Genomic DNA, 27,388 nt, shown 5'->3' on the forward strand with positions numbered 1-27,388 from the left:
ATAGCATTTCTTGTGATCTTAGATAAATTTTCGCGTATCATTTTTTAAAAAAATCAACTAATACATGTGTATCCCTTGTAAATAAAATAAAACTAGGTTATACTGATATCATAGCAAATGTTCATTGAACAACAGTTACTATCGTTATCCAAATGAAAACATCATCAGCCTACTTTCAGTTTTACCAATTATTTTTAGTTAGTAAAGATCTCTTTCATTTATGCTTCTTCCTTGCCAAGGCTTTACATGGATAGTTGTTTTCATTTAGTATGCTCTAAGTTAAAAATTGAATTCTAAGTAATGTTCTCTAACTGTAACCTCTCAAATGGACTCCAAATTAGGAGGGATTTAATATAAAATTATTTCATGAAAACAGATAGTTAATATTTTGCCTTTGTGTGAAAGGAACTATCATAGTGTAATGTAATTGTATACCCTTATACTGATTTGACCACTAAATACAAAGTATGAACTGTTGTAGCTGTTTTACAGTTATTTCCATTGCTGTTTGTGTCTCTCTTTTTTATCATTTCATGTGTAGGCTTTCATATTCATTTTTATAAGTAGTATATTTCCTATTAAAATTATAGTGCTTTTAATTAGTAATAGTGAAAGCTTTTACTTTTTTTTTTTGCTTACAAGTAGTTCTGTGCATTTGGTGATATGTTTATTTGTAGATTTGTTTTCTTATGAAGACTCATTAATTGAAGTGGTATAGTGACTTTGAAATAGAATTTGATATGTGTTACAGAGATTAATAATCAAAAACATAAGTGTTCTAAGTGTGTGTGGTTCTCCAACTTTCTTTCCATCCTTTCTGTAAAATTTTATGTAATTCTGTTGCCTTGATCATTTATAGATGACTTCTGCAAAAGAAATGGTATATATTTTGAAAAATGTAGACTAAAATGTTCCAATTGCAGGGTGTGACCAGATTAGGTAGGAGTAATAGTAATAATAATCATAATCATAATTAGAGGAAGAAGAAGAGAAATAAGAAGGAAGAGGAGGAGGAAGAAGATGGCAATGACGATGATGACAAAGACGACTAATGTCAGGGAGACAGTTTTAAGTCATTATGGTTCTGGCTAGCCTTAAGTGCATTATTATCCCTCCTAAATAAAATGTTGTCATCTTTACTAAGTAGAACTAAGTGTAACTTCAAAATTAAAGACTAGGGTGAACCAAAAAAATCTAACTAATCACTTACTATATATCAACTATATCAAAGTAGAAGACTTTACCAAAACACATTAAACATTTACTTTATATTATGGAAATTTTTTCCAATTATATAAAAATATTTGTATTTTCTGAGCGTAAAAATTCTTTTTTATGTGTGTAGTTATGTATAACATTTCCATATTAATCTTCTTGTACAAGAAGACATGAATAAAAGAAAAAATGAAAGAAAGTGAAAATAGCATACTTCAGTCTGTATTCAAACAATATCAGTTTTTTCTCTGGAGATGGATAGTATGCTTCATCATTAGTCCTTTGGGATTATCTTGGATCATTGTATATAGCATAAAATTCTTAACATGCACTAATGCAAGCTAGAATTTGAAAACTGTGATCACAAAGTCATGAAGCAGTGGATGGAGGCATTATGTACAGATATCTTGGACTTTTGCAGATAGGGCTCAGCAAACAAATTTTTTGAAGAATAGGCTGGAATTGAATATGTTCGGAGGCTTACTGGCATCCTGAAGTCAATACGAATGTGAAGAGCATGTTTAAAGCATTGTCCTCAACATATACTTTCAGAATTGTAAAGTGAACCATAACAGATGTGGAAAGTATTTGAACAAAAACACACATAATATTAATGAAACATAGGGCCTACCCAAAGTCAGTCATAAAAAGATGAACACTTCTTCATTAAAGAGGAGGAAAGAATTGATAGATATTCTTTGTGTAGATTATAAACAGGTCAAAAACTTATGAAATATTCCTGGAATAAGCAGATGCTAACAGGCACATATCATTGAATTTATTGAGTATAACTGAAAGTGCTTTAGTTCTGGATGGATCCTACGAAATGGTCCTTGGAAGCTTGTAAGAGGAGTAGCATTATAAAATAATGATCTTGTAAACTCATGGAGAACTCAGCAAATAAACTCACTTGAACTAGACCATTATTGCAGACTCAGCTCTTGTCCACAGTCACCTGGGTGTAATATTGAGCCATGAACACTTAAGAACAATGTTTTAATAGGTGTCACCATTTCAAATACATCTTCCAAGCTATATGAAATGAAAACCTTAAAAAATATAGAGCTCAGCAGAGGAAATAAAAATCACAAAGAAGCAATATGAAGTATTTATCATCCCTCTTTTTCTGTCCACTACTTGTGTTATATGAAGAATGTGTGAGAGACAGCAAAAGTTAAGTTTCCACAGTAATTATTGTTAATTGATGAAGTCATTGAGAATAAGTTAGATAATAAGAAGGCCAGAAGACTGCAGGTGAACTCAACCAATCAAAAGACAGACAGTGGCCTTCAGAAAATTACAAAGTTTTTGATAAAGGAACCAAATCTACAGCTAGCTGGAACTAGCCAAGAAAAATGACCTAGAGTTACCTGGAGAAGGCTTTTCTTCACTGCGCTTGCTTAGTGAATTTCATGCATATAAGCAGACACATCCCTTCATTTTCTGCTCATGGGTCCTATGTTAAAGCATGTTTGTGAGGGAGAATCACACTAAGGGGAGTTAGTAATGGGCATATAGAGAAGATGGTGGCTTAATGGAAAATGGACCAATCCATCTCCTGGTGGAAAGATCTGTCTTGAACTAACAGTAAATAGTTCATCTCGCTTCTGTATTCAGTGCTCCCTCCTCCTGAAAAGAGGGTGGGGGCCCGCTTTGACCAAAGTGCTCAATTCCTCTAAACTCTACTGTAATAAATTTTCCTTGATACCTTTTTAGTTTCAACAGTGTTTCTAACATTGTGTTCAGTGAACCTACCGAGAGGATGGGTTTTCATTCTAATAGTTTTATTCAATTAAAGAAAATAGTTACTTTATGCAGTAATGTATACAATAATCTGTTACATTAAATGTAAAGAATAATAAGATAATTTGTTCTGGGAACCTTTTCCATTGAAAAGGATAAAAAGAACAAGATGATGATGGTAGCTGTAGTGAGGAGGATGAGATGATGATGATGATGATAATACTAAAAAATAGCAAAAGAGTTTGCCACCTTTTTCTTTGATAGAAAATTGATTCTATGTTTCTTTCCAGAAGACATCACATATTTATTACCAAATCATGGAAGTACCAATGACCCCTTTAGATATAGACTGTTTGAATGTTCATATGCTTTATAGAAATTATTCAAGCTTGCATTTCTCTTATGAATATATGCACACACATCCAAACACACACACTCATTAGAAAACAAAATAGTGATTGAGGAGTAAAAGGGTGCACCAAAAAATCTTAGTAATGTCAAGAGCCACTCATTATGGATTTGGAAATTATTGAGCTAGGCACGTGAAAGTTTTAAAACATGTTTATCACCTTTATTAAGTATTGTAAAGCTTTTGACTCGGTTCCATAATTAGTCATGAATTGCAAATATATAATAAATATAATAAGCTCCATGCATAATGAGGATGCTAAAGTATTTGATGATCACATTTGAAGCACACCACCAATACAGTAATGTCAGGAACAATTGGTGTAAAATATAATATCTCCAAGGAAAAGGTAATCCTGCTTTGTTCTTTGTTCTGCCTACCCTAAAATTATTATCATTACTCCTGAAGAGAATTGAGTATGGCTTTCAAGTCAAAAAAGGAGTCATATAAAAATATGATATTTACCACTTGAATACATGGATGATATAAAATCATATGGCTTGATTGAAAAGTGTGTTCATCTGCTAGAAACTTTCTTCAGTGATATCATAACATCTTTTGGACTTAGTAAGTGTAAAATTATTAATGTGTGCCAAGAAATAGAGAATGAAGGCTTTGAACCTGAATCTGGAGGTCAATTTAAACCAACTAATGAAAGCGATACTTAAATATTGAACATGAAACTTTCAGGGACAAAACTGAGGTTGTGTATCTGAAGACACTAACTTACAATAATGAAATGAGTCTGTGATCTCATGGCTTTACGAGTTTCTTCCAACAATGCAGATCATAACCCATCCATTCCTGCCTATGATATGCAACTCTTATCTGTTCCCTATGACAAGTTTGTGATGGAGGAATCATCCGTTGACTATTTCAAGTCTGATTAAATAAGCAATGGTTTTAATTTGGAATCCCCTTCTTGCTTCCCAAATAAAAGTATTAGGCAATCCTTAGACACTTTAAATCTAGGTTGAGTTTTTTCTTTCTGGAAGACATCCTTTTCCAGAATAATCTTGTTCCATGTTAAAAATTTTGTTGATCAACTTTCTTTGATTATTTTCTTCAAAACATCAGAATATTTAGCTACTGTGTCCTCATCTGTATGAAGCATCTTTCCAGCAGTTTTAACATTATGCAATTGAACTTGATTTTTAAAGCTATAGAACTAGTGCTTGCCATAAAAGTTTCTTCACTGTCTCCTTCATTTCCATTTTCTTTCACTGCCTTAAATGACCTTGAAGCTTTTGTCTGTATGGTTGCTTTGCTAAAAGGAATGTGTTTTTATTTCATTCTTCAATTCATAATATTTCTGTTTCTTGTAGATATTTGCAAACTACAAAAAGCTGAAACTATAGCTTTTTCTTTTATTTTGTCTTAATGTTTTATAATATGTATTATAGATTAAGGATTTCCAACATTTTGTCCTATTTTAGAGTTACTATGATCATGTTCTTAATGTTTAGTTATATCACATTTTTGTTCTAATGTAATAACAGACCCACCTGAAGCAGTCTTCCTTTTGTGCATTTTGTTAAGTGCTCTTTTAAAAAAAAGAGCACATTTGTTGGTAACATGGTATGCAGCAGCACATCACTTATACATACGTCAGTGTAGGCAGGTGCAGACTCAGATATGGGGGTAATAATAATAATGATGGCTAACGTTTATATAATGTTACACTGTGTGCCAGGTACTGTGCTAAGCACTTTACAATTACCATCTCATTTGATGCTCGCAACCACTCTGGTAGCTAGGTGCTGTTATTATCCTTATTCTACAGATAGGGAAACTGAAACCAGTTGGAGGTTAAGTGACTTGCCCAGGGTCACACAGCTAGTAAGTAAGTGTCTGAGGCTGGATTTGAACTCATGTTTTCCTGACCCAGACTCAGAGCTCTCTATCCACTGCACCACCATTCAGTTGTCTGGGATATGTTAAAACCCTTGACTTGCTTACATGTGTTACTTTAAGGAATATTGGTTTGTATTAAATAGAGCCTGATATTTTATAATTTATAATCAAATTTCACATCTTTTGAACTTGCATTAATCATGACCTAGCCCTACCCCAAGTTTTGGAAAGGACTTTACACACTTTATCCCATGCTATCTTCATAACACCCTTGTGAAGTCACACTGTAGGTGTTGTTCTGTTGTTCATCCCTCATACTCAGAGAGGATCAATGATGTCACTATGTTGGAGTCAAGGCTCAGTGTATACAACTGTGGTTTATCTGTCCAGTATGAGCTCAGAAGGCTCTACCACAGTTTGGGCACAAGTAGTCTGTCTCAGCATTTGGGATGAAGATATCTTTAGATTTGTGCAGTTGTTATTTCCTTTGTGCTGTTTCAATTCTGCTTTGCTCACAGAGCATAGCACCTTCTTTCATGTGGGCATACCATGTTGGGTGGTTCTGTGCCAGCATCTCCCATGTCTCACAATCAGTACTAAAGTCCTTCAGAGAGACCATGCAAGTGTCCTTGCACTGCTTCTTCTGTCTTCCATGTGAGTGCTTGTTTTTTGGTGAGTTCTCTGTAAAATAGTATTTTAGGTAAACATATTGATGTTCAGGCTACATGACCATCCCATTGGAACTGTGCTCTCTGCAGTAGAGTTTGGATGCTTGAGAAAGTTTGCCAGGTCATCTTCAGATGTCTTTCTAAGACAATTCAAATGAAAGCAGTTCTGTTTTCTGGCATAATGCTGATAGGCTATTCAGGTTTCATAAGCATACAACCAAGAAGTCAGCACAACAGCTCTGTAGAGCTTCAGTTTGGTATACAGCCTAAGACCTCTTCTCTCCCACACTTTCCTTTGGAATCTCCCGAATGCTGAACTAGCTCTGGCAATGTGTGTATCGGCCTCATCTTCTATGTGTACATCCCTGAAGGTATACTTCCAACGTAAGTGAACTTAGACACAGCACTCAAAATTTTTCCATTCATTGTATCTGATGGTTCCATGTATGGATTTCTAGGTGTGAAGAGATGAGACCCTATACCAACATGGTGACCATCACAGGAGAGAAGGGGATCTTTATGAGAGATAGTATAGGTAAAACTGAGAGATCTTAGCAATAGATTGGCTACGGGGGGTGAGATAGTGAGAAGTCAAGCAAGGTTTTGGGCCTGGGGAACTGAAAGGATGAGATGTCCTTGAAAATAATAGGAAGTTAGGAAGTTTAGGGGGTGGGGAGAAGATGAGTCAAGTAGCTTCTGACTCCCTTTTGAGGCGCTAATATATTGCTGCCATGACTTTAAAACACAGAACAGTTTTATTTACTTGGTAAAAGACTTGAGTCTTTAAGGAATTGAAAACTGAGACTCTATCCTCACCTTTTATCGCCTCCTAAATCTGTATCAGTGATTCATCCTACCTTAGATTGGTCTTTGGCAAATAAAGACACTGTGGGTTCCTTTCGCGTTAGTGGTTTGCACTTTGTTGCCTTTCTTCTGGCAGCCCTCCCATCCTTGTTCTTTTCTCCTAGAAGTCATCATGGGTCCTTCTGACTCTTGTCACTGTCTTCAGTGTTGCTTTGTCATACTTCACTTTGGTTTTCTTTTCTCAGCTAGCACTAGTTACCTTCTCTCCAGGTACCAAATGCAGAACTGCGGGATTGGGGAGCAACTGCACTGGCACTTTAGGAGACTCTTATAGCTCTTTCCTGCCTCCATGGCATTAACGGCTTTTTGGTCTCTTTAGGCTTTTCATTTTTTTTTATACCCCTCACACAAGGGTTCTTTTCAGCCAGTTCTAGGAGCAACTATTTGTTGGACTGCTGTTTTTCTGCTAGGGGTTTTGTAACATGGTGTTCCGAAATATTTAACTCATTTAGCTAATGAGCCTAGCTAAGTATACTTGTGTCAGCATCTTCAACTGAATCTTTTAGGATTTCCATATCACTTTGGAGAGGTCTTCGTAATTTCTGCTTGTCTTTCCTTCTCTTATCTTTCTTTGGTGCATCTGGTGTGGTTTATTCCCAGGATGTTTCTTGAAGACTTTCAAAAGGAAGGTGGAGTCAAGAACTCCTAGTTCAGAATCCTATGACTCAGAGGAAGAGGGGCAACTCCTTATTACACAGAGGTCAAATAAGAGGCAGTGATTGCCTTTAAGGAGTTTATAAATTTGAAAGAAAAACAAAACATGGAGTTGGACAACTATGCAAACTCCCTACAAGTGACTCATTTCTAGCTTTGTTTCACATTTGTCTTTTCTTCATTATGCTCTATCAGTAGACTCCTAATTATTCACTAATCTTGGTCCTTCCCTTTTCTACATCTATGCATTTGTGTGGGACACCCCCATGTTTAGAATGAACTTCCACATTTTTACCTATTTTTTGGAACAAAACATTTCACAGATTAGAATACTTATCCCACATTTTTTGTAAATTTCTGTATTTTCATTTTTGTAAAATGACTTATTGGAGACAACTATGTAAGTACACAAAGATTAGAAAGACAAGAAATTCTACTGATATCAGGGCAGTAATAGTCAGTAATTTACAGTATTAAGTAATTTCTGCAAAAAAACCTCCACGTACATGTGATATCTTTATTATATTTAATAAACATCATGTCTTTTCATCTGAATAAAACAGACTAAAATTATTCATTATGGTTACATATATAAAAGTTGGACATAGACTTTTATGTGTCCGAATAAGAAACAGTTTATTTAGAAACATTCACCAGAGTACCACCTCTCTGTGAGGTCCAGATTAGAGAATGCATGTAAAAGGCTTTGCAAATTTTAAAGAGCTATGTAAACATCAGCTCTTATAGTTATGTACTACAAGGCACAGTGTTTGACACTGGGGATACTAGGATATAAAATTATATAACTTTTGCCCTCAAGGAACCTAAAGTTTATTAAGGGAATAAGACATGTACACAGATAAACGTAATGTAAGGTACAATGTCATAGGGACGGAGAAGATCTAGAAAAAGTACTTTCAGAAACTTTAAGGGAAAAAAGATCATTGTCATGGGTGGGAGAGGAGTTAGGGAAGTCTTCATGGAGGAGGTGGTATCTGAGCTGATCTTTGAGGAATTTCAACTAGCAGAGATGTGAAGACAGCTTGTTCTAAGTATAAGGGACAACTTGCATACATTCATACAGAGACAGGGGAATCCAGGACAAAATAGAGAACAACTGGATTCTCATTTGTCTAGGACACAGAGTGCATAAAGGGGAGTAATATGAAACAAAGCTAGAAACAAATCCTATTTTGAAAGGTTTTACATAGCCATTTGTGCATATATTTTATATTTTCATAATTTAGGTTTGCACAAATCTAAAAAAAGAGTAAGCATTTGATGGTTGAAATATTTTTATAAGCCTGTTAGATGATATTTTTTTGAAGTTCATTGTATTTGATAGATAAGTAAATACAGTTATATTATATCCAGATTTTTATATTCTTTGATTACCTTTATACCCCTTACCTTAGTTGTTTTTGTTATTCCTTTGGCTTGTTATCCATTTCCTTAAGGAAAATAGAATTTAACAATTAAATACAAAGTAATTTTTATAACCTCTTATTGTTTTGTATATATACTGGCAAAATGCTTTGAAAGTGTGAAGTTATTAAAATTCACCAGTAGCTTTGACTTGATTTTTTATCATTGAGAAAATCTTTAAAAATCCTCTTAGTTGCATGTATGTGCAGGTGTTCGACAGTATGTAAGTATGTATATTCCTGCTGCTACCTATTCTGTAGCAAGGACAGACAGAAAATCATGCTATTTCATTTGTGTTCTCTTAGTTATTAAGCAGCCAGTGCTGCTTGTATTGCTCTTAGACTTATTATTTAAATTTCATTCATTAATAGTCACATAAAGACCACCATATGGAAGACACCTCGAAAGAAGAGTATTACATAATTAAATTAAAAGAAGAGCTTTTGTTAATTTTATTTCCTCAGTACTTAAAAGAAAGATAGTACAATTTTCTGTCATTTGTGAATGGAATAGGCATTTTATTTCTCTACAAGAAGGAACTCTTATTAAGGCTCTCTCTGTTTTTTAGATGTGCCCATTCAGCAGACATTTAAATGCCTCTTAGGAATTCAGGTATTTGAGTAACCATTTTAAAAGTGATGGTTGATGACTAATAATAAAAACAAAATAAGGTTTTATTTTCTGAGTAATTTTTATATATACAGACATTTATATATAAGCCTTTAAAAGAAAAATAATAGCTAACTTTACATTGTAAAATAACTTTTACTACCAGAAGTATATTTAAAATATACTTTAAAATTATAGCAAAACACAAGACTAGTATATTTCTTTTCATTTTGCTGCTATGAATATTGCTGCTGCTGTTTTAAAATATATTTTGCTTTTTGATTTGATTGCTTTGCTGATTTCCTTCTCAGAATAACAACAATGACCATGCAGCCATGTCGGTAAGTAGATAAAAGCCAAAGAAAGCATGTGTACTGAAAAACTATGAACTGCCTACAGGCTTATTCTTCTCTGATTAATTGGTAAAAGAAATTTTAGTCTTCTTGGTAACTTGTTTGATATCATATTTGTGGTTTTGTGGAGAACTCAAGTTTGAGGATAGTATTGTTTTCACTCATTGGCGCAGCATAGTTTCTAAGGCTTGCAGAGGCAGGTTATGATTAAAATTATTTTGCAAACAAATTCCCTCAGAAACAACCATAAAAACATTTGGATTTGAGATTTAGTGTCGTGTGTAGGGTTATAAACAATTAGGTATCCTCCTCAGAGAAATCCTGAGCTTGAAGCACGTATAGCCGCATGCATATACTGAATAAAAGAAGTTTTCAGACTTGTCTTAAAGTCTCATCATAAGGTGTCCTTACCTACAACTCCATGCCAGGAATGCCAAGAAGGGACCTCTGGAAATATCCGAGGGGTAGTGGCAAACTACCTATAGGGGCTTCAGATTCCTAGATACCCTCCTCTCCTATGAGTGAAACAAGTAGCTGGGCATCATAGGATAACTATGATTTGGAGGTCTTCCTATGGCAACTTTGTGTCATCATGCTGAGGTTTGCCAGCAGTATGGCACTACTGGTGTTCTATCTCTACACCATGGGAAAAAGAGCCAGACAATAGATTTATTCTCTGTAGTACTTTCACCAGAAACTAAATGTGTACATAGGAGGATTAAGTTAAATGGTGAAATGTGCCTTAGGATAAAATGACATTGAATTATATATAAAATAACTGTTGAATTATATTCTTCGATGTTGTTTGGAACCACTTTAATGTGTTGACACATACTCTTAAAATACATTAATTTTAAAATTCTTTTGTGACCCAATTGTTTCCAGACTATGGAGCTTTTGGATAAACTGTTTAACGATTATTGCAGTTTTTCTCAAAATTCAAATGGTTGTTGTTAGGAATGATTCCCTCTTCTCCATTCTTTCTTTGAAAATTGTTTGTTTATCAGAAGAATAAGCTTACTGAGTAGTTCAGAGGAAAATGAAAGCATTAAAGAGTTGGAGGAGGAGAAAGGTTTTTGTTTATTTGTTTTGTTTGTTGATTAGTTGTGTCTGACTCTTTATGATCCTTTTTTGCATTTTCTTGGCAAAGATCCTGGAGTGGTGTGCCATTTCCTGCTCCAGTTCATTTTACAGATGAGGAAACTGAGGCAACCTGGTTTAAGTGTCTTGCTCAGTGTCACACAGCTAGTAAGATCTGAGGCTGCATTTGAACTCAGATCATCCTGACTACAAGGCTGGCACTCTTATCTACTGTGCCAATAAAAAGTTGGAGGTGGTGGCAATAAAAAGTTTTATTAGTATTACAGTTAAGCTATTACATCTTTTATAACTTTATCTTAGGGCTAATGGGAGTGATTGTTGTTACTGTTATTGAATGAATTCTTTTAAATTTGGAAGTTGGAATTCCTTAGGAATGTTTCAAAATTAAATCCAGTCCATTACTTAAAAAGGCCCAGAAGTCTTTTTTTTAATAAAATTAACGTAAATTTTGATTAAGAGAAATCAGTGAAGAAAAAGGACAATATAAATACCCTTTGTAAAGGAAAAGAAAATTGACTATATAATTCTGCCTTTCTGCCAATAAAAACAAAATCAGTCTTTTAAAAAAATCAAGGAAACTTTTAAGTCAGTGTGTGACACTTTGTATTTTTGTAAGTGAATGTTTTGAGTCTACGATAAATGAATATATGAAAATAGTATCTTAAAAGTGGAAAGCTTTATGAATGAAAGTTTTTAAGTGAAGAAGATACCTGTAAAATATTGAGATTAAAAATAAAATTTAAAATATTTGTTGCTAGAAGTTTGCAAATAAAAATATAAATGCAGTAAAAACAAATAGTAACACCCTTTGTATCTAGAAAAGTTGTATTTTCAGTTTTTCTCAAACTTCCAGAATACAGTTGGAAGCCCAAAGATAAGTGAAAAGGACCTCAGAGTAACAGAAACCATTATTAACAGAGTCCTAGAGCTATTAACAAGTATTTGACTCGTTTAGTCACTATGAACTTTAGAAACATATGTGGAAGGGTACCAATGCATTTGATTTTGCTTGTCAGTACTCAGATTAACAACTAAACTGTTGCTCTGAGGCTAGAGTAGTCAATCATTGACATGGATAGAAAGGGATCTTTACTATAGGAAGTTTGTGCACCTTATAGAACATCTGATCTGAGCAAAGGTATGGAAAGGTAGAGATAGTCATTTGAGAGAGCTCTTAGAATGGAACAAAACAGTGTGTCAACTAAATATGCTGACAAGCAGAAAACATAAAAAGAGGTGAGACTATAAATGAGGACTACTTTATAATTAAAGACTGAAAATGGATAATTTTTCCATTTCCAATAACTGTTCTTTTCTAGATCTGTAGTTTATAGTAAATAAAGAACACTATTCAGGCTCTGTGTACATTAAAGTAATGAATGCAGTTACCTGTAGGCATGGATAGGGAACAGGTAACATCAGAAAGGCTATAAAGGAGCTTAATCTGGTGGGACTCAGGTTCTGTATCTGTAACTACTTTCTGTTCAGCTGCAGTTAAAGTTACTGCTGCCATATCTGCATATCTGCCATATCTTAATTCTTGTTGGATTTGAAGCAGGCTCAAAGAGATTGTGAAGGAGGAATGGAGAAAAGGAGAGATTTTAAAGGGACTTATGCGGTAGAATAGAGCAGAGCTTCAACTCTACCAAGATAACAGTGATAATAAAATTAATATAGAGCTAGTGAAAAAATCTTAATAACACAGCATCATTTTTGGAAAAAAGTAAAAAGTATGAATCTCATAGGAAGAAGAGCGTGAGGGTGAAGCATGAGTGTACCATATATATTGTAGGGCATAAACCAACCCAAGTGTCTTGTGCCATGGCAAAACCTGTTCTAGCTATTGGGGAGGCTGGAAAATCTCAAGCTCTGAAGTTCTGAGCTCTATATTTGACATTAATATGTGAGGTGGGTGGAGAAGGGTACCAACTTACCTAAGGAGGGTCAAATTGTCCTATATAAAAAATGGAGCAGTTAATGGCTCCACACCAATCAGTAGTGGGATTGAACTGTGAGTAGCCCCTGTACTTCCAGCCTGTGCAACACAGGGAGACCTCATCTTAAACACACAAATAAGTAAACAAACTGAGGTATAAGTTGACTTGATTTTCCTGTTTCAGAGAAAGATATATTGCAAGTGGGGGTGTAAGGTAAATTTATTCCAAATATGCACGTATATCTGACCAGAGGAGGGAATCAGTATTTCTGCTTCATGCCTTTGAGACTAAAGATTATTTAAAAGATGAAAGTTTCATGGAGGAGAATGAGCATCTAAGGAAGAATGAGAAATGTTGACTCAGGATTTATAATAGACTTGCATGGTAAGCCATTGTACTGGAGGCTGGTGATAGCTAGAAAGGATTATGGAGAATGTTTGAAAATTGCAAAAAATTGTAATATAAGAAATATTAGTAAGAATGAACTGGTGGCTTAAATTTTTTGGTACTCATGAATTTCAGGATGCAGTCTTAAAAATCTAGACTTACACAAGTGTTAAATATGTTGGAATTCACCAGAGGAAATTCATCCTTATATCTAATATTCTAAACTCACAATATTCTATTCTTGGAATTAATGCCAATTTTACAAACAACATTATGCTTAGGAGTAGGATGTAGCATGTGGAGATTTTATACAGAAATCAATAATTGTAGAATATAGATAACTTTTTTTATAAAAAACAACTTAGACAATCTTTCATAGCCTTTACCAATGACATATTGATATATATATATATACATATTTATGTATTTTTTCTTTTGTGGTTCTTAGAATACTTGATGTGACTGCTTTAATTTTTTATCAGAAATAAAATTTTAAATAGCAATCAAAATAGAAAATAGAATTCCTATTTATAAGGAAGAACAGCTTATTTCTTAGATGAAAATGCCCCCTTTGTAATTTTTTCTTATTTTAATTAAGAAATATATAATCCTCCAGTCTTCAGGCTTGCATAAACTATGAAAAGATTGTAAATTCAGGCTCCCTAGGAGGCCAGCCAATTCATCAGAAAGCTTCTCCTCCCCTTTTACCTTGCCTTAAAAAAATTTAAATCAGCCCCATAGCTAAAACTTTTGTTCCAAAGAGGCAAAAGGTTTGTGTAATACAAGAGTGTATCCCTGCCTTTTAAAGACTAACTCTGAAAACCACATCATAGAATCAGAATTAGGAGGATCACCATAGGGATAAATTTTAATCTATATGAACTGCCTTTTGTTCTTCCATAATTGAATATATTTAATCTTTTTTTTAAGAAAAATAAACATGCCATATGGTATTTTTGAATCTTTACAGAGGTGTTAGTTCTTATTTCCTTGTAAGAAAATTTATAATGAAAAGTTGACCTCTTTTTGAATTATAAAGATAGTGTTTTCTCAGTCTGTTCTTGGGAAGAGTTTTGATCTGTAATTAAGACATACATACATACATATATTCATAATTCATACATTACACCACACACACACACACACTCACACACACACACACACACACACACACACACAGGATAGTTGCCAGTGCTGAGTTTTCAATAACAGATTTGTGATGAATATATAGAACTTGAAACAATGGAGTAGTTGAAAACTAATTACAAATTATTTTTAAATGACTACTTGGTATTTGATATACTACCTTGAGATGTAAAATAAGATGACAAAATAAACTAAGGCTTTAACTTAAGTCTAGCAAATTTAATTTTTTGAAGCATTCCATTCTTATTTGATATTTGTTTTTACTACAGTGGAATTATCAAAGCACTAACGATTGCTACCGTAGTTAAAACACAAAACATCGTTTTTGTGTTATTACAAATAAAATGCATTGCATTTAATTTTTTGATTCTGTGATGTTTAAAAAATATCTGCAGCCTGTTCCATAAACCTAAAATAATTCTGAAACTTTGCTTATTTAAACATATAAACAAAAGAATTTTGTTATTTTTTTTTTTTAGGTTGGGGGTTGGGAGTTTGTGTGTTATTGTTTGTGTGATTGGCATTGAAAGCCTAATTTCACAGCTTGCAGTGAGGAGCTATTGGGTAAAAGGTGGCTGTGTCCCACAAGTTAAATTCAAAAAGTGTCAATCAAGACTTCACATAAGTTACTTAGAGAATGCATTTTCTTACTGGTTTTACCAAATGTCATCTCATGCTGTCTTTGATTGGCACAGCCTGGCAGGGAGGATGGATGAATCTGTCACCGGCTGGTTAATTGTGTTGCTGGTCTCAGCCTGACATCAGGTCTTTGACTCTTAAGTGGCTCAATACAAAACAAATTAGCAGATTGTAGTCATATTTCTCATTCTATATGCTTTGACTTTGTTGAATGGAGTCCATAAATCATACTGACTGACACTCTAGTAAATGATGAAAGCTGCTTTTGAGGCAGCTAGAGTGGATCTAGAAAGCAGCACTGTGAAGGTGCCATGGAAGGATGCATATGGCTGACCCTTTGGGAATTTCTTAGGAGCCAAATGTCTCTTTACTGCAATTGTTCTTAAAAGAAAGGCTTTTGGGTATTGCAAAAAGGATCTAATATGTCAGCAGATTCTCTTTTACAAGTTCCTTTGAAATACAAGAAGTTTATCTAAGGGTTTTCTCCTTTTACAACATGTATTTCAGCAAAATGTTAGATGGTAGGCTAAAAAATTGTTATCCTTAAAAAGTTTAGCAGGTGTTTTTACTTATAGATTAATTCCTTATTTTTTGAACTTAATTTGTCAAAGCCAAAGAATAAGTTAATGATGTTACAGTTAATTTTTCAAATAAGAACAGCAGATATTGCACAGTTATTTGCAATTGTTGTTCCACTTTTTGACAGATGAATGTGATTTTTTTTTGTTTAGCATAATGAAAGAAGTAGAATATGTTAAATGAAAAGCCCTGGAATGTGAAAAGCATCTTATCTCTGTATTCTAGATGGGAATATGTTATTAAGGGCATAACAGTAATGACAATACAAGTCAAAGAAGGACTTTTGCAGTGGCTTTCACTATAAATACTGATTGATAGAAGTGATATTCTCTGTGTATGTGTATTTGAAACATTATATTTTTTCTATTTTCAGTTTCAAAATAAATATTAAAAACAATTTAATGAGTCTTATATATAAATTTTCCAAAATGGAAATAGTGAATTTTTAAAAGCACCACACAGACAACTAATAATATAATAGTTAAAACAATTTTATACCTGCATCTTTGTTAACTCTGATTTTATACTCATATCTGAAAGGAAAACTTCAATTTCATTTGCATATTTATAAACTACTTAATTTAAATGTATCATTGAGAACAATAAGCCTGTAGTTACTATACATAGTTTAAAGAAATGAAATACCAAGATTTTGCTGCAGATGTATTGAAATGAAGAATTAAATGCACACATATATACATGTATATATATTTACTTTTGAAGTACTTATTTTCATTGGGTTTTTGAATATCATGTGTTTTAGTTCTATTACCATCACTTTTTGCTCCAGTTATATTATTATTAATACTAGTTCATAGCATCTAATTATGTTTTTTATCATAAGGGTTCATTAGAAGTATCTTATTTACATACAACATTTGCATATAAAATAAATTGAATGCTAAAACTTTTTTGACAACCTATGTATCTGCTTATGCAGTTATTACATTATAGTAACAACTTAAGTAGAAGATGGAGCTAATTTGATGAAACAGTACATTCAACTGAAATACTTGTTCATTGAATCAGAATGACACTTCTATTACATATTTTTAGGTCTATTCCATTTCAATTAAATGAATTCCAGTTATTCTTTTCTTTTCTCTTTCCCCTATTTTCCCCCTATTCATTTTGATGTTATGCTGCTTGAGAAATAATATTGCATGTCTACCAGACTAATTCCTATTGGGTTTGGGATTGGAAGCATGCATGCTGGCTTGGGTTCTTTTTTATTGTTTCATGTATTTGTTTTTTGGCAGTTCATCAGTGTCTCTCAAATATGTTGTCATATCTATTTTCTTCTGTAAGATTTTTGTTTGAAAAATTGACATCTCATTTTAGATATGCAATTTTAAAAAACTGCATGGTGTCTAAATGCTAATGACTTGTTCATGAAAATTTAAAATTTCTAATCTTGAAGTGTCTCATTTTAAAAAAATGATGTTTAATAGTATTATTTGAAAACATGTTTTTTATATCATAAATTTTTATACTTCTAAAATTATGAAGTTTTTTGTACCAAGATGTCTAGCTTTTGTGTTTGATATCTTTTTTCATTTGGAACATGTTTTTTAGGCTCCTATTATTGCTTTATTACTTTGACTATTGTATATAGGAAAAACATAATTAAATAAGGAATTTTACTGTAATATGTTGTTTATGCAAGTAAGACAAAAATGCAGCTTTTTATGCTCCCCAAAGTACAAATTTCAAACTAAAATAATAGGGTTTTGCTTACCACAGTGGAAAAACAATGGTTTATAAACTATATGCTGTAGCACGTTTGTCTCTTACTTTACTTAATAATATGTTAATATTCCATTTGTCAACACACTTGAGTAGAATTATATTGTAACATTTTACTTAATCAGTAAGGTTTAAATTTTCAGCTTTCAGCACCTTTAAAAAGTAAAATTTATGCTTAAAATCATTATAGCATTATGATTGGAAGCAGCTATGAAATGTAGACAGTGAGAATTTTAAGTTATCTTTATAGAAGTTTTGATAATGTTATAGAAGAAAATATTTTAATAGTTTGTACCAGTTGTAAGAAAGATATAGTTTTTGTGTTTTTCTTGGTTATACATTTATAAATTCTAATTTGGAAAATTAATGTTAGAAAGAAATCAGATTTATCTTGTAAGTTCAGTTGATCTCTGAAAATAACAGATAACTTGTGAGAAACAAATTCTGTTGACAGATGGGACATTTAAAAGTGCTCATAAAAGATGTTATAAATGATCATTTTTATAAGAAAGTGATATATTATGACTCAGCCATGGCCTTTTTTCCAATTTAAGTCATTGTTATTTTGTGATTTCAGCTAAACTTGTATGATTCATAAATCTCATTTTTGGCAAAATTGCTGTGATCAAAAATCAGTAAAGTATACTTATAACATTTTAATTTTTATTCTTATGAAGTATTTATTGTTTTCAGGAGATAAAAATAATGACTGATGATTATTCGACATGTATTTTAGCTTCTCTTTGTGCCATTACAACATTAATGCTGTTATCTGAGAAATAAAAGTAAATGGAAGCACTGTTTAATTTTTAGTCCTAGGGAAGATGAATTAAGTATTCTGAAATTTAAAGGACTAACGATTATAAACACAAAAATTATACTTAAAATTTGATGAGGTCTGATTTAACGGATATTTTATGATGTCTTTGTGTGTGTGGTTTTTTCTTTATTAGGGAAAAGTTGCCCAGACAGCTTGCATGTCAGCCTGCCAGCATCTGTCAACATCCTTAATGCAGATGTTATTGGACAGTGAGTTAAAACAGATAAGCATGGGAGCTGTTCAGCAATTTAACTTAGATGTCATACAATGTGAATGTAAGTACCTTATTCTGAATATTAGTTAAATCCATTTCATTTCCAGGAGCTTATTTTTTAATTAGGTGAAATAATCTAAAAACAATTCAGAAACTTAATAGGAGAGGCCGAGAGGGATACAAGGCTCTAAATAAACTTCCAACAGTGTCTGAGAAATATGCTGCCTTGCTCCTCATGGGAGGAAATAAGATCAGTCACAGAGTTGGGGAATACCAGAAAGGGGTGTAGAAGTGGGAAAGTAAAAAAATGAAAGTCCATCTTCCCACATTTCATATATTCCTTTCTCTAGGTTAGAGGTTCTTTTTTGTGTCATGTCCATGGAGCCTGTAGACACATTCTTGGAATGAATGAAATAGTGAATGAAGTAAAATATATAGAATTACAAAGGAAATCAATTATATTGAAATAAAATTATCAAAACATTTTTTTAAAAAAACAAGTTCACAGACCTCAGATTAAGAATACTTGCTCTAGGTAGTCCAGCGTTTTCAGTGATGTGACGTGTAGTTTCCCCTAATATTTCATTCTGAATGAACTTCATCTGTAAGAACTATCTTTTTCTTCTTTCTTGTAATTTTTGGACCTAGTTGTACCCCTAGCAACAAGATTGAACATTCACATTGTATGGCACTTCAAGATTTACAAAGCACCATAAAAAAGTACACATTTTACAGATGAGGAAACTGTGGCTCAGAGAAGTTTCCTGACATAGCCAGAGTCATAAACTGATAAGTGTCAGCATTAGGACTGGAACCTAGATCTCAATATTAGATATTACTTTGTACGAGCATGACTGTGGACATGTGCATAAGTGAACAATTTTCAGACAGTGCTTTATAGGACCAACTCAATAGGGAATTGTTTAAATTGATGAAAACTCCTGGTTGGCAAATTCCACCTCATCATAAACTCAAGTACTCAGCAATTTAGTCAGTCACCACTGGTGAGAAATTGAAAATCAGTGGGGCACAAGAAGGATTATAAATACTTATGGGAGGCAGATTTTGAGATAATAAATCCTGTATTGGAGAGTGACTTTTAAAGAATTAAGAGATTAGAACCATACATTTCTAAGTAGGGTAAGAGTGGCCCTATTTACTCATGAACCTGCTCCTTTCTTTCAAGAAAGAAGGAAAAAAAGAAAGGTTTCTTTTATGAAAAGAGAAAGGAAGAAAGAAAAGGAGTCTCTCCAAAAAAAGATAAATGGTTTAGAAGGAAAAATTCTAGATTTTTAGAGGGAATTATTGTTTCCTTAGTTACACTACCACTTTTTTTCTCTTTAATTAGGAACCATCATTGCTTCACTCTTCTTTAATTTTTTTTCTTTCAGCAAATTGTCTAGCTCACAAACAATTAAGATCATTTCTACTCCATAAGTATTAAGCATCTAATTTTTTCATGTTCCGTAGAAGCTGTCTCATCAATTCAACTTAAAGATTTGCTTATTCAAGAATCATCTTACATAGACATCTCTTAAGCCGATTTTCAATGGTCTGTTGGTGGTGCTCAGATAAATTGTTGCATCCTTTAGTTATTGACAGATGATCATTATTTGTCCATTGGATTTGTTACTTTAAGGTAGAAACGGCTATTCTTTTAGTTCCAAATGACAAGGAACAGATCTCTTTACTGTTGTCGTAGTTTACCACAGAACCTCTCTTGCTGGAAATTCACGTCCGTAAATCTATGCAGAGAACTGATGCATTTATTTAAAGAATCACAGAATGTTGTTGGAAGAGATCTCAAAGGCCATCCACTCTAATTGATATTTGTGTAGAAAATCCTTGTAGAACACCCTCATCCTCTCAAATAACATTTGCTTTTGGTGTTCTATGGTTAGGAAAGCGCACTAATGTCACAAGGCACTTTTCCTTAAAGTAAAAAAACTCGGCTTGACCAGCAGAGGGCCAATGAGAAATCCCTGTGCCCCTGCACTAGGGACTTTGCTACAAGTTTATATCAAGTTATTTGGTAGAGACATAACTACCAAAATATATGTATATACTTTATAATGAACAAATTAGAGCATTAACTCTCAGGGTTCGAGTGTACATGTAATTAATTTTAATTTTCCTAACTTCATGGCACAAAAGAATCCCAGTGCACTGACTCTCAAGGAATTATATAAAACCATTTAAATGATGTATTTTTTCTAATGGGACAGTATCTTAAGGCGCTTAGTTTTTTTAATGCTGCTGATTCCTGCTACTGTTTTTGTAAGTGTTTTTGTACTATAAGCCTGCATTAAATTAATTCTAAAGAGGCAATTTAAAAATTAAAAAGAAAACATACTGTTTGTTGCAACAGAATAGCAATAGCTAAGGGTAGGAGGGATAGAACTCATTATTTGGCTAGATAGGTTGGGAATTGGTAAGTAATATAAATTAAGTCCAGGAAGATCAGCCAGGGCAAAGAGGTCTTGGAGACAGGTGCTTGGAGCCTAGGAAGAGAAGAAGCCTAGACTCCAGGAAAGTCAGACAGTGGAGATCAAGAAGTCCAGGCTAGGAAATTGAAATATATTCACATCCTAGGCAGAAGAGCTGGGAGGTATAGAGTTAAAATTGTGACTGTCAGTATACTACAGAGTGGGGCATTTGAAGATGATGAGATGGAAAAGGATACAGGACTTTTTGTGATGTTTGGATGCTACTGTGACATTGGGAAGCAGTTCAATCTAGTCAAAACTGATTGTGCCCATATCTCCACTGGAGTATTTAGGGGAACCAAATAGTGGGAAGACAATTGGTCTTCAGGGATGATAGGATTTAAAGCTAGAAGTTAACTTAGACATCCTATAGTCCAAATTCCCTACTCTGCAGATGAGGAAACTGGAATTCTGAAAATATGTGATGAGTCTGTGATCACAAAGCTGATCTAACTCACTACTTTTAGTCTTAGATAATTTCTTCTGTCAGGTTACCTCATTATCTCAGGACCTCAGTCTCCCTACCTGTTAAATGATGGAATTATACCTGTTGTCCTAAGGTGCATTCCAGAGAACATCTTGCTGGCCAGTAGTAAGGAAATTATGTGAAATAAAACTGGGAAGGCAACTTGGAACTGGGATCTTTAAATGCTGGGCTAAGGCAATTTTATTTTATCTTGTTGCTAATGCTCATTATTATATATGGCAAAGCTGAGACTGAAATTCAGATCTTGTAATGTCTATCCTAGCAGGCCCAAATTAAGACTTGCTGAAATATTAAGCTATGTTGAGTTTGAGAAGCCTCATAACATAAATCTGTATTAGCCATAAACCTCCATTAATAAAGAAGACAGTGTATACAGAAGTACTCAGATATTCAAATGTATCATTGATCTCATCAATTTGCAAGTGCATTCCAGTAGTGTAGATCAGACCGCATCTATTCCTTCCCATCCTCTGTAATTCTTATCGATATCATCTAATAAATTCAACACAGGAGGTTAGCCTCCCATTTCTCCTGATATTGTGGGATTATCTGTAGTTCATTTGTCCTTTAATCAGTCAGCAAGCATTTATTAAGTACTTATTATGTATTAGACAGTGTGCTAAGCACTGGTAATGAAAATGCAAGCTAAAAGATCATCCTTGCTCCCAAAGAGCATTGCGTTCTCATTGGAGTGAGAGGGAGACAGCATATAAAAAGAAGGTGAAAGGGAGAAGGGATGAAAGTACCTAGTAAGTATATGGAGGTGGAGAGGCACAGTAGAGAAAGCTCAGAGTACAGTGCAGACTGGAGAATAATGAGACATACCTGGGTACCCTCCTTAAAGATTCGAGAAAGAGCCATCTAATCAGAGAAAGAGGTCACAAAAAGGCAGAAACTTCCAATGTGTGAATTTTCTGGCTGGAGTGAGCTTCCAGAATTGAAGAGCTTTCTGGGGCATGGTAGAGAAATTTTGGAGTGCAGTGCATTCTAGAAAGGAATACTCTTCCTATCAGATGATTTCTTGATGACATTTTTTATTCCTCTTCACCCCATTCTTCCAACTTCCTCATTAGTTATATATTGCAGCCTGTTTACACCCATCAGCCTCTCCATTGCCAAAGTAGAAGAGGAAGAAGGGGAGGACTGATATACTGTTAGAAGCAAGAAAGATAGCTTATGATCTGAAAGAGAGTGAATAGCTAGAAAAATTATAAAACTTGTTCAAATAGCATAATAGCTGGGGACCACTTAATATAGGGAGCAAAATTTTAGTAGCTTCTGAGTTTCTCACTATATTATAGTGTACAGTGATATATTCATAATATTGACCTTGACTAATCAAAAAAAAATTTTTAAAAGACCAAATTATAAACACATAAGTGTAATTCAGTTTAGAAAGATTTCTAACACAATTTAAAAATTGAATCATAAAAGGTAAGCCTCAGTTATTTGTGAAATTCACTCATGTTGATCACTGCATTCTTTTATTATGTATTGAAAAAGTAAGATGCTATGGTACTTTGATTTTTATTTTGTTGCTGTAGATTTTTATACTATTTTGTGTCACCATGTTTGCTATGATCTCAGATCAATTTCCCTCATGACTGAACCTCATAACATGAACTGAATAGATATCAGTTATAGGACAGCTATTTATTTTCTCTACCCCCGCTTAAAATACAAAAGATTCATTATTTCTTAACAAATACTTAAAGTAATAATCTGTCACATCAGTTATTACTTGAAATAATTATCTGTCATGTCAGTTATACCCTCTAACTTTTTAGAACTGCTGAACAGATATTTTATATCTAATTTGTATCTATACTATTGCAGCAACTCACAAAGTCCAGACCTTCTGGCCGATTAGGCATGGCTCTTTATTATATACAGGTTCAGAATGAAACTGTTGTTGGTCATTTTCTCCTCTTGAAAAGTGATATAGTAATAGGAAGAACCTTTTTCTGGTCATCTGTCACCCACTCAGAAGGAAGGACCTCTCAAACTCATGAGGTAGCTGTGAAGGTTAGAAGGAGCCATCTTTCAGTATTAATGGTTGCTGGTGAAAGACGTGCTTAGGGAAGGAAACACAAAGCAGAAAAGACAGCCCCCAGAGTCTTGAGGCGCAGTTTCTGGTTCATCTTGGCAAGCACATGTTTTTGCTACTATGTGTGTGTGTCTTCTTTTGCTGCTGGGGGAGAGGGGAGAAAAATGCCCTCTGCCCTTTCCTGGTAATGCAAGGGAGAGCTGGCAGTGTCCCAGCCCACATTCTCCAAATAGAGATGGGTAGAACCTTTCTATATTCCTTATGGCCAGCAGCTCTTTCAATCACTAATAATCTTGGACACAAACTAGTCACAGGAACTAAGGGACCCACCAGGAGATGCTGGTTGAACATGTCCTTTTAGCAGGGAGCCAAACCACTGGAAGGGTTGGAGCACATGTTGAACTCTGTAGGAAATGCTCCAGGCCAACACCACTCTCTTAAGAACACAACCCCAAAAGATGAAACTGACTGAAAATGTATATATTCTCAAAAAACATTCAGGTAATTTGATAGAAGACAAATCACCATGAATTGTAAACTAAACTAGGTTCGTATGGAGCACATCTTTAGCTTTTGAAGGTGATATCTCGCAAAAACTTCCTTAAACTTTCTTGCCTCCTATTCTTAAAAATTCTTTAATAGCAAAGTCAGAGATTAGTTACAGGCCTATGTGGACAATATTAGATCCAGTAACAACCCCCGTATTATTTATGAGTATATTCTTATTTTTGTAAAATTTGAGGCCTTTGTTTTCTTAAAACCAAGTAAAATTTGGATAAAGTTAAATAAAGTTACTAAATCTCAGTGTTAAAACTTTTATTGCTGTAGTAATCGATTCTTTATAGATATTTTTGGAGATATGTTTGTTACCTGCTTTGAAATCTTTTTGATCTTTAAAGTATATCCAACATGCTTTTATGAAAATATTTATTAAAAGACGGAAACAGGCATTCCTACTTAGTTCTGATTTTGCTGCTTAAAACATTCCACCTGTTGTCTGCGTAGAACGTTGACTCTTATACCCTGGTTTCTGTCTTTTATTGCTACTTCACTAAAGATGGGATTTAAAGAAATAAAATTGATGCTGTAAGAAAGGAAAATTTAAAAAAACTTTGACAGCCATGAAATTGGTACCATTTTAAAGTGTTTCTATAATCATTCACCTGAGGCCAAAATTCAAAAAACTTCATGTGATTGAAGTTATTATTTCTTTTGTACTTTGTCATATAACTCTTCTAAATATATTGTAAAAAGGATTATAGAAGATCAGAAATTCTAAGTTATTAGAATTTTTGTGGTAATGGGTATGGAAAATGTTCTGAAAGGTGAAAATTGTTGGTTATAAACTGCTAAAATTCATATGAAATTGTTAAGCATAAAAATTAGAATACATCATAGCAGTATTTCTGAGTAGAAATTAATTCAGCTGTTAAATCTGCAAATATTTTAGTCATATTGTTAATGATGTTCTTTTTCTCCCCAGTGTTTGCTAGCTCTGAGCCTGTGCCAGGATTCCAAGGGGATACCCTGCAATTAGCATTCATTGACCTCAGACAAGTAAGATGCAATAATATGCCTTTCCTTTCTTCCCCCCTTTTTCACTTTTGAATATTCCTACAATGTACATTTACTGTGTGTATAATATACATTTGAAAAGAAATGTATTTTCTTAGAGACTTTGCTACTGATTTAATTAGTAGATTTCACTTTCTTAGTGCTTCTATCCTGTTAATATCCTACCATGATGAATTTTCATCAGTGGAAGTTTAGTTAACACTTGCTAGTACAGAAAACTGGTGCTACATCTACCTTAAGAAGATTAGAAGCTTAAGTTAACATGAACGTAAACAAATTTTAAGGAGGACAAGAAAAATTGGTTTAGGATCAACCTCCAAACCATTAAGATTTTATTATAAGTAGTATTAAATTCTATCACATGATCAGCTTTGAGCTGCCTCCATGGCAGAGTTTGTCCATCAATATGTATATCTGGGTTAGATGGCATAGATGGACAATGACTTGGGCCTTTAGTTGAACATGAAGAGGAAAGTAGGCTGAATTGTCCTGAGAAGATTCTTTAATTACCCCAATATTCTCATGGAAACAAAGATCCATCTTGCTTTAAAAATAACATTTTATTGGTGTTGTAGGTCAGTGAGATATAGAATGTAGTGGTTTCCAAACAACAAAAAATAATTATCACACAGAGGACAATGGAGAAGTTGCATGGTAGGTGTAAGGAGGCTTCAACATAACCACTGGGGAAATTTGAAGAATTGCAAAAATATAAGATACTATGAAGGAGGAGGAAAAGAGCATTGTATGACAGGTGAATAATGAGACTGCTTTACTGGTACCCTCCAGTACTGGTACTGGAGAAAGCAAAAAAGGTCACCAAGATGTTGGGTGGACCTTCTTTGATGAATTTATAGGACATGGATAATAGTGTTACAAGAAGGGCAGGCATGGATGAGTTGTTGACCTTCATCACTGGAAGAAACTTTCAAGGGGGCAGAGCCGAGATTGCAGAGTAGAAAGATGTACATACTTTAGCTCTTCCCCCACAGCCCATAAAATACCTGTGAAGAAAGACTCCCAACAAATTCTAGAGCAGCAGAAGCCACAGAAAGACGGAGTGGAGGAGATTTCCAGGCCAGGGTGAACTGGAAGGCTGATAGAAAAGGTCTGTTGCACCAAACATGGAGCAGAGCCCAGCCCAGCTTTGACCATGAGACTCTGGGAGGAGCAGGACCTGAGCAAGCTTCAGGAACAAAATTCCCAGAAGCAGCAGCAGCGGTTCACAAATCCCTCAATTCACAGGCTCCAAAGGTCAGTGAGAGGGCTTTTTCAACCTGAGCAAGAAGAGAGCAGAGTCCACCCCTGGCCCCGGGCCCAAGGCAGCGGAGGCTTCTGGAGGCCATGGCAGGCAGGCAGCAGCCAGCACCCATTGTTCCATTGTTGGAGCACTGAGCATAAAGCCCCTGGGGGAATTGAGCAGCTGATCTGAATCTCAACCCTGAGTAGAGGCCCTATCCCCGCCTAAAGCCCCTGGGAGAATTGAGCAGCTGATCGGACTCTCAGCCTTGAGCATGGCCCTGTGGTGAGCAGGAGCACTAGGACTGTCCTTTTGACAAAGGATTCAGAAGTCAAGTAAGTGACTGGGAAAAAGCCCAAAAAAGGGAAAAAAAAATAAGACCATAGAAGGTTACTTTCTTAGTGAACAGGTATTTCCTACTATCCTTTCAGATGAGGAAGAACAAAGCATACTGTCAGAGGAAGTCAAGGCTTCTGCATCGACTACCTCCAAAATGAATATACAGTGGGCTCAGGCCATGGAAGTGCTTGAAAAGCAAATCAGCAGCTTGCTAAAGGAGACCCAAAAAAATACTGAGGAAAATAATACCTTTAAAAATAGGCTAACTCAGTTGGAAAAAGAGGTCCAAAAAGCCAATGAGGAGAAGAAGGCTTTAGAAAGCAGAAGTAACCTAATGGAAAAGGAGATTCAAAAGCTCACTGAACAAAATAGTTCTTTAAAAATGAGAGTGGAGTTCAGGGAAGTTAATGCTTATACAATAAACCAAGAAGTTGCAAAACAAAACCAAAGGAATGAAAAAATAGAAGATAATGTGAAATGCCTCATTGGAAAAACAACTGACCTGGAAAATAGGTCCAGGAGAGACAATTTAAAAATTATAGGATTACCTGAAAGCCATGATCAAAAAAAGAGCCTAGACACTATCTTTCATGAAATATCAAGGAAAATTGCCCTGATATTCTAGAACCAGAGGGCAAAATAAATATTGAAAGAATCCACTGATCACCTCCTGAAAGAGATCTGAAAAGAGAAATTCTTAGGAATATTGTGGCCAAATTTCAGAGTTCCCAGCTCAAGGAGAAAATATTGCAAGCAGCTAGAAAGAATTCAGGTATTGTGGAAATACAATCAGGATAACACAGGATCTGGAAGCTTCTACATTAAGGGATTGAAAGGCTTGCAATAGAATA

General features: G+C 34.3%; 1 protein-coding gene across 15 annotated transcripts in view; it reads left to right on the top strand.

The window, feature by feature from the left end:
• EXOC6 (exocyst complex component 6) overlaps positions 1-27,388 on the top strand; it is a 221,852-nt gene that overhangs the window by 143,454 nt on the left and 51,010 nt on the right. For 11 of the 15 annotated variants that reach the window (XM_072625332.1, XM_072625352.1, XM_072625342.1 and 8 more), the window contains 3 exons: positions 9,753-9,782; positions 18,283-18,424; positions 24,867-24,940. In XM_072625332.1, the coding sequence (XP_072481433.1) occupies positions 9,753-9,782; positions 18,283-18,424; positions 24,867-24,940 (246 nt within the window). The remainder of the gene's footprint in view (positions 1-9,752; positions 9,783-18,282; positions 18,425-24,866; positions 24,941-27,388) is intronic. The other 4 variants (XM_072625360.1, XM_072625294.1, XM_072625313.1 and 1 more) reach the window with 1 other exon arrangement.

Source organism: Notamacropus eugenii, chromosome 1 (genome assembly GCF_028372415.1).
Source record: "Notamacropus eugenii isolate mMacEug1 chromosome 1, mMacEug1.pri_v2, whole genome shotgun sequence".
Classification (NCBI taxonomy): Eukaryota; Metazoa; Chordata; class Mammalia; order Diprotodontia; family Macropodidae; genus Notamacropus; species Notamacropus eugenii.